Here is a 9,268-nt window from a genome sequence, read left to right on the forward strand (position 1 = left end):
ACACACACACACACACACACACACACACACACACACACACACACACACAGAGTAAAGATTTTGGTTGAATTGTTTGATTTCATTCATTCAACCCTAGCCAGCCCTTCAAGATGAGGCTTAGGAGGGGCAGATCCATTTTCCATGTCCCAGAATCCTCTGAAAGAAAAATGCCATGCAACAGTTTGCAAATACTTTTAAGCACTCCACTTCTGGATCTCTGTGAGTGAGAACCCACACTTAAGACCATTGCTTTAATGACAACAGTTCAGCAAAAACTAGCATATAACTAGGAACCTACTGAAATAGCGATTTGAAACTTTTTGTGGAAAACACTAAATTGGGTGTCTTCCATGAAAAATGGCAGGTCTCTGAGATTTTTGTGGGATCACCTGGAAAAACAACCAACCAACCAGCTTACTAGCAAGCAAAGAAAAAAGCGGGGAGCCCCGCAGCCTTGGAGCACATGGGGCAAGAGGGGGCTAATGAAAGGCTGACCCTGCGACTCGGGCTCAGTACAGGTGCCAGTCCAGGGCCAGCTGGGGAAGCGAAAGGGCTGCAGCACCACCTCTGAGGCAACCAGAGTCACGCTGCAGCTTGAGGAGGATGAAGAGCAAGAAGAAATCCTTCAAGGAAGCAAAATGCATTTCAGCTCTGGATCATGTAAGGCAGTATCCCCTTCAGGGACCTTGCAAGCAGATGGAGGAAAATTGCTCTGTACTACTTGCAATGTGACTCTGGACGTGACAAGGAAAAACAGTATAGGTCAATTGACGCTTAAGAGTCTGAGGTGCACATGAAGTAAAAGGCTCCTGCAGAGGCTGAAGGTCAGAGGAAGAATCAAGCACGTCCTTGCTCTTTAAAAGGACCATGGAAAACAGTTTGGCAAGGCAAGCAGCAACATTTTCCCCTCATGGAGGCTTTCACAGCAGCAAACATCCCACTGGAGAAAACTGATCACCCTACGTTAAGAGACTACCTTATACAAACGTGCCAAATGCTGGATGTTTCTCATGTGCAAGGCTATCTCCAAGCAGTGATTACTTTGCATGTCCAGTCCATGAAGTCTGCATTGGCAGTGTAGCAATCCATCTCCACTGTGGCTGATGGGAGTCCCCGACCCTCAAGATAACTATGTGCAGCACATTTTATTTGGGGAGCTGGACAGACTGGGACCTGCCTGTTTTTCAAACAGAGCTGGTCCACCTCATGTCTGTCAAGTTTTCTACTGTGGCTCAGGCCGTAGTGGAGGCTGTTGTCAACTACAGCTTAGAATTTAACAAGGTCTCAGCATTTCTGTCCGACAATGCCATGTATATGTGGAGGGGCCCGGGTTATAGCCGTGTTGGTCTAAGGACGTAGGCAGACAAGGTTCTTTGGGTGAATCTGACATCTTTTATTAGACCAACTTGAATAGTTAGAAAACAATTTTAAGCGAGCTTTTGGGTTTAAAAACCCTTTGTCAGGCTGACAAGAAAACGACTCTCTCTCCAATCTCTCCGTCCTGATGCTCAAAGGAAACTTACAAAACACTTCCCTGAGACGAGCCTATGAACTGCACTTCATCAGCCTCCTGGATACGAAAAATCATAGACTAAATATAGACATTGGATTTATGACACATTATAACCTGCCTGACATCCAACTCCCCAGGTACCTCTCCACTATCTAACTGCTACATTCATCCCCTTTTCCCCCCACACCCAGCCTGTCTCTCACCCACGACTCCTCAAGTTACATCTTCACTGACTGCCTGTCTTGCATGCAGTCCAGCCTCTGGCTCCTTTACTTTCCACTCCATCCAGGAAGAGCACACACCAACCACAGAGACGTCCTCAGCCTGACAAAGGGCTTTTAAACCCAAAAGCTTGCTTAAATTTTTTTCCAAACTATTTAAGTTGGTCTAACAAAAGATATCAGATTCACCCAAAGAACATTGTCTGCCTATGTATATGTGGAAGATTTTTTCTGATGTGTCCCATGGAATGAAGCCCAATGCAGTTCATGTCACTTGCAATGTGGACACTCTGTCTTTAGTAAATGACATCTGATGCAAGCAGTTCCCCAATGTGGATAGTCTGGTTTCCTCCTTCAAGACAGCCTTCAAGCACTTTCCAGGTACAGGGAGTCCCTTTCCAGTCAAAATGGGGACCCACATGTGATGGTCCCTGCTACCAGAGCCTGTGCTCACAAGGTGGAATTTGTAGTTCAGTGCGGTCTGTTACCACAAGCCTATGCGGCATTAACAGCAATGTGTGTCCAAGACGCTAGAAAACCCACTTGGCACACAGTGCACGCTTAAGTTACATGATCTCCTGGAACCGCAGAAATTCAAGATCAAGTGAATTTTGTGGCAGATGGCAGAAATGCCAACTGGTTCATGGTAACATGGTTTGAAGGCCAACAAGCTGTGATTCACCATGCACACAACAAGCTGATGGATTTGATGAGTCAGGTCAAAGAAACGGCATCATAAGGACTATCAAGCTGTCATCATTAAAACCAGCAGAGAAGAGACCTGTTCTAGGCAACAGCTGTGAAGTTTAACCAGTACTACAAGTACAGCCTGTCACTAACACAGCAGTTCAAACAACCAGTTGTCTCCTTCTTTAGTGCTGCTCACATTTTTGACCCCAAATCAGGTGCCTTTTCTGAGTTTTGACCCTCAGCTACCAAAATCCATCCCTGAATGGCAGAAAGAACAGGACAAGGAACATACTACTTGCACAAACTTTGTCAAGCAACACAGTGGACACTGAGCATGCAATCTCATTTTATGGACACGTGTTTACCCCACAGAGACAGAGGATGTCAGTGGCAACTGCCAGTGGATGCTGCATCATGTGTTTAACAGCTAACATGAATTGCTTGTCTCAAGGTTAGCACTGAGCATTGCTAAAATCCTTTTTTTACAACTTTAATAATAAATTATGGTGATGACATTAGTTACAATTCATGGTATGTATAACTTTAATTTCATAAGACATTTCAGTTTAGAGTTTAATTGAATGCGTAGATTACTTAATAATGTGTCAATTAATAGCTTCAATAGGCTTATCAGGGTAATTATGATGCAGTGCCTGCCCCTCAGCCAATCAGCAGTGAGGGGCAGCACATCCAGGGCCCCTTGGCCAATTGACAGTGTTGGGGGGCCCTGTACCACAAAAAGACTGAAAAAATGGCAGGCGGTGCTGCGATCTGGCCACAAATTTTGGACTTATCAGCCACAATATGAGCAGACTCCTACATATAATTAGTCTGCCCAGAGGGAAAGAGGAAGTTTAATCTCACTATATCATTCAATACTTGTATTGTAAGTTAACCTGTCAATACTCATGAAATATCAAATTAATTATGTTAGTCTGGAAATAAATTATAATTACTGTTTTCTAAAATGGCATAACCACATGTTGGGCACCCTACCCCACATATGAAGGGTTAAAGCCTGAAGAGTTCACTAAAAGAAATTTCTCACAGAGGTGTTCAGTAATAGTTTTATTTCACTTCGATTTCACTAGTTACAGACTGTATTCACCAAAGCCTTTGCCACCCACAGTTGTAGAAAAGCAACAGCGTCAGAAGCCAATGGCAGGTCTTTTACTTGAGTTCCTAGCTTCTGCCTCTATAGAATTACACTGAATTCCACAAAGAAGCAAACTGGGTTTGCACTGGTTTTGTTTCTTTGCAATATATAGATGGAACTAAAAATCCTGGCAAGAGTTTGTTTATTTAAGATTTTTTCTGCTTGTTTTTCGAAGTGGTAATTCAGACATATAGTGCCCTATTACAGACATTATGAATAGCATCACATGTACTGCAGAAGTGAAATCCAGCAATCAAGAGGAGGAATTTTGTTTCTTTGTTACCAGCTACTGAATTCGGAAGTCTAATACATTTGGGAGCAGTAGCAGATCTAGGAAAAGGAAAAAAATCCTCCCCATTTTATATGATCTTTATAAACTCCAGGAGTACCAGTTTAAAAATATGGCGTGCATTTGTAGCATCTGCATGTCAAAGGGCTTATGTTCACTATAACTATGATATTGTAACCAACTCATTGCCAGACATCCAGCCAGTTTCAAGGAAAGTTTTATTTCCTCATAACAGCATTTATGCCCTGGAAACTAGGTCTGTGTATTTACCTCTACCTATCTCAGTGTGCTTGCATGAGTGTATTCTGGGAGACAAGACAAAAAAAAGACAATTCTGACTCTTGCTTACATGTTTGTTCCAGATCTCCAAATGTACGCACATTGTGCTGCTTAAACATGCTACCCCAGTGCAGAAGATTTTAGGAAGTAACACCCCACTATTAACTAATATGAAAGTATCTAGCAGTATGCAGAAAAGTACTGTACTTTTTCTTAGGTGTGGTTACAGAAACGAGGCTCTAAGATCTTATCTGTTCACATAATTAAAGCGACAATAACTTTTTAGTCAAAACCACGGAATGCGTTGGTGGGTGTTACTAACTTACTTTTCTCCATTCTTCATGCACACTACTAAAGCTAGCATCACTGTAAATACCACGTGGGATTACGACTGATCTGGGAGGGAACTGTAAAAATTACAGATACACCCCACCACAAACCACCCTGCCCCAAAGCTGACCAACTCAGCTGGACGTATTAAGATCTCTTACCATACACTCCTTTGTCCAACAGAAGTAAAAATTCATTCACTGCATTCCGCATCTCAGATTCAGTAAGATCTAGCAGAGAAACAACTTTGAAATCCAGCTGTCTTAGTAAGTTGGTCAATTCGTATACATCTACCATTGGAGCCTTCAGCTGGGGGTGATTCCAGTAGCTCATATTTCCAATCAACAGTGCTACCTTGTCTATTGCTGAAAAGACAAAGAAATAAATTATATATCCCTGGGTCAGATGCATACATATCTTCTTTTTTTAGCCTTAAATATTTGTACTAAGTGTTGAAACACACACTCTCTTCAACTGAAAAAAACAACAACTCATTTTTCATCACTTGGGAAAACAAACAGAACTGGCAGCATGTCTCAGACAATCTTTTATCTCTGTGAACCCATGGAATATTTCCTTTCTATACAGTGGGTGAATCCACACATGCTATTAAGGTGACATAATAAACTCTGGCACACTGAATGCAGCGTCTACACATGTGCCAGGACCACAGCAGTTGAGCAGGGATGGAACAACTTTGGGATGCCAGGGGGCCCCCAAGGGTTAGCTCCAGGCTGTGGGTGGTGGCATAGGGGCTGGCTGGAGCACAAAGGGGCTAAAGTGCAGGGCTAGGCAGCAGGCAGTCCCAGAATTTAGCATCCTTGTGCCCCAACCAGCCCCTATTACCATGTGCACATAGTTAAGCAGTTGAGTACTCTGCTGTAAGATAGTACTGTCAGGGACTGTCCCCAACAGTACTATCTTGTGACAGTTAATTAATTTACAGCACCCTAATACAGGCGCATGTGTAGATGGTGACACCAAAATGGAGCGTATTCTGTAACTTGTGTCTGTGAAGCTCCCAGGCTGTTGCCGTTTTCAGAATGGAAGTGGGGAAAGGGAACAGAGGAAGTTTGGTCTGGGGGGGGTTTAGCCAGCAGTGGAAGGTGGGGTGGGTGGATTGGAGCCCCCCTATCTTGGCTGGGGAACCCCAAGAACAAGCTTCCTGGCTGGGAGCGGGGCATGGTGTTGTTATAAAGACTGGGCTGCAGGCTCAAGCAAGCAACTGGAATCCCCAACTCCCAGACACAACAGCAAACTTTTCTTAGGTCCGGGGGATGGTTGCAATTCATAGCACTTCCTGCAGCACAAGAAAGCATGTAGGACCATTGACTGGAAGGCACCTCGAAGTCTTGCACCAAAGTCTTGTTCTATCCAGCCTCTGCTTATGAGTTGCACCCTTTTGCTTCCCCCAAAGGTCCTCTGCTTATTTTAAATGTTTTTTTGCAGCTTAACCCCACTCCCCCAAGGTTTTGAAGATATAGATTGGTAGAGAGCAGTCACCATTAATCTACCAGCAGAACACCCTGCACATTTTTGCAGGCTCCAAAGCAGAAGAGGAAGGGTTCCTTTGGGACTAAATTTCACAGAACCTGTTGAGCATATTTCTAAAACATAAATATCAAATTTTTAGATGCTAGAATAAGACAATCAAAGTGACATGCTCTGTGGGCATCTGCTCTAGAGGTACAATATAACAATCATTTTCCCCAAAAGACAATATATTGTTTGTTACCTATAAATGGATCATTCCTTAGAGGAAATGTAATGAGTCAAGTTAAGGTATGACAAAAGGCATTGTAAAAACAAAAGTACATCAAGATTTAAATTTCAGAGAAAGATACTTTTCAATTATGTTAGTCAGATAGAACAATATGACCAAGCTTTTGAAAGATCTGCAAAGCAATATCTGTATGTGACAAAAAATGGATTTTTCTTGAACACAGCCAAGTAACAAAGAACTCCTGCATCACAGAGCTGATTTCTCTCTTGCTTATGAGGATGGATAAAGAGAGAAATTCTGCATTGCTACCACACACAGGGCTGTTGTTTCCTCTTGTTTTTATTTAAGAATTAATCCTGCATTGTGCAGGGGGTTGGGCTATATGACTCGAGGTCCCTCTCAACCCTATGACTCGACTTTCAAGTTTTCAACAGCATCCTGTTTAGATGTTTTTGTACCATATTATATCCTTAAATAATACATATTTATAAACAGTATAATAATAATATAACACAGGAGGAACTTGTTCTCCAGCTAAATGCAAATAACTATGATGTCATAGGGATAACGGAGACCTGGTAGGACTCCACTCATGACTGAACCACAGGTTTAGACAGCTATATACTGTACAGGAGGGATCAAGTGGACAAAAGGGTTTGGGGTGTAGCTCTCTATGTCAATGAAAGCTATGCATCTCTACAAGCTGACAATGGCACCCAGGGTGGACAACTAGAGACCCTCTGGGTTAAAATCCATGAGGAACACAGCACAGGGGATACAGACCCCCTACCCACAGTCAAGACTTTGACGAGGAGTTCACCAGGGAATTGGCTGAGGCTGCATGCTCCCAGTGTATGGTTGTCATAGGAGACTTTAACTACCCAGACATCTCGTGGGAGAAGCACTTGGCCAAATCCAAGTGGTCGCAGAGCTTTCTTTCATTCCTGGATTACCTCTATCTGATGCAGGAAGTCTATGGGCCAGCAAGAGGTAAAGCACTGCTTGACCTCATACTGCCAACCAGGGATGACCTAATCAGCGACCTAATGATCGAAGGGAAGCTGGGTAACAGTGACCATGAGTTGATCACCTTACCATCTGCCGCAAAGCTGGCAAGCCAGTCAGTAATACAGAAGTCCTCGACTTCAGGAAAGCTGACTTTGAGAAGCTAAGGAGGCTTGTCAGAGAGGCCCTAAAAGGCCACAACCCAATGGAGAGGGAAGTTCAGAACGAGTGGATGCTCCTCAAGGGAGCAATCCTGGATGCACAAGCAAAGTCCATCACATCTCGGAGGAAAGGCGGCAAAAGGGCACAGCAGCCACCTTGGCTCTCCAGGGAACTGCGGACCTCCTACGTCTTAAAAAGGCAGACCTACAAAGGATGGAGGACTGGAACCGCCACTAAGGAGGAGTACCCTGCTCTGGTCCGGACCTACAGAGACCAAATCAGGAAAGCCAAGGCTGTGATGAAACTCCAGCTAGCTACAAATATCAAGGACAATAAAAAGTCCTTTTTTAGATATGTGGGGAGCCGAAGGAAAAGCAAGGGCAACATTGGACCCCTGCTAAACCAGATGGGGCAACTGGCAACTGATGCCCAGGAAAAAGAAGTTTGCCACTGGAAAAAAATATGTTCTATTATTCTAGGACAGTTTAGGAACATTTTAGACATGTTCTCAATATTTTTTCTACAAGAATATTTGAGCAAATCTACATAAACTGCATGATAATTAAAGGTCAAGAAGGCTGTTGTGATTTCTACAAAAGACTTTGTAGCAAGAGTGACTGAATTAATTGCTAGCAAATTGGTCACCTGAATTAGAACCTGTAAATACAATTTAAATTCCAAGGATACAGACACATGAACACTTGGAGCCCTTTCAAGATCGCAACATTTCAAAAAGGCTGGTATGTTCCAATTGTTGTGTGTGAACAAACTCAAATGGAAGAAAGCTGCTCTGATGCACTGTAATTGCACGATTAGCCAAGTCTACCGAAGCGTGGTAATTACCGCACTCCAGACTCCAGCGTCACATGTATCAGCATCCTTGTGCTGAAAAATGGAGGAAGGGCACCCCTGCCACCATTTTTCAGTGCAGGGACACTGATATATGTGATGCTCCAACTGCTTTAATTAAAGCGCCCAGCCCCCTGCACTCCTCGAGTTCATCTATAAATATCACGAGTATTTGTTTGTCCATAGCCTCAACAAAATAAATAAATAAATCACACTACAGTGAACTGTAGCTGCAAGGCTGACACACTTGGCCAGAAATCATTCAATCCCACCTGATATGAAAGAATTTGTGCCCACTATGACTACTATGTTTCTAAGATTTTATTAACAGGAAAAAGCATACCCCTTATGAGGTAATACATTTAATCTTATTCTGGAAGTCAGACTGTCAGACACATTCCACTTTCAGTATGTGGTCTCTTTTGTATAAAATAACTAGCTCAAGGTAGAGCAGCAACAGACCTCTCTCTGTAATGACCTTTCCCAAGACAGAGAAACTTGTCATCGTGCAAAAGCTTGCACTTTGTTGTGTTACAAACACGTTTTGACCTTTGATTGTTGAGGTCAATGGTTATTCACTTCACAAAAGGAGATTAATAGCTAAAGAAAGAATCAGTCCTAATGGAATTCTTTCAGTACAGGTTCAGATCGTCTCAAACAAAGGTCAACTCTTAGGAGTTAAGCAATAGAATAAGAAATTCCTTTTGGGTGATAAAGAACAAAATGAAACTCAGCTTCAAAAGGCACTGCTCAACACACTTTAGGAATTCAGGGCGCTTCTACACGTGCACTAATGCACCTTTTCTAAAGTGCATTAAATTTAGTACCTTCAACGTGAGGGTGCCTGTACATGAGCACAGAGACTGCTCTGACACACTGTAATTACTAGGGGTGTGCGAAGCAGGCAGTATTCAATTCAGATTTGGCCTGATTCGGGAGACAGTGATTTGATTTGCTGATTCAGATCACTGTCCTGATTTGATTTGGCTGAATCTAAAGATTTGATTCTGATTCAGAGAATCAGTGATTCAGCCATAGAAACAGCTTTATA

General features: G+C 42.9%; 1 protein-coding gene across 2 annotated transcripts in view; it reads right to left on the minus strand.

The window, feature by feature from the left end:
* The window catches only part of MALT1 (MALT1 paracaspase), a 66,438-nt gene that overhangs the window by 23,620 nt on the left and 33,550 nt on the right, over window positions 1–9,268 (minus strand). For both annotated transcript variants that reach the window (XM_019531739.1, XM_019531738.1), the window contains one exon: window positions 4,640–4,843. In XM_019531739.1, the coding sequence (XP_019387284.1) occupies window positions 4,640–4,843 (204 nt within the window). The remainder of the gene's footprint in view (window positions 1–4,639; window positions 4,844–9,268) is intronic.

Source organism: Crocodylus porosus, unplaced genomic scaffold (genome assembly GCF_001723895.1).
Source record: "Crocodylus porosus isolate Cpor-Errol unplaced genomic scaffold, CroPor_comp1, whole genome shotgun sequence".
NCBI lineage: Eukaryota > Metazoa > Chordata > Crocodylia > Crocodylidae > Crocodylus > Crocodylus porosus.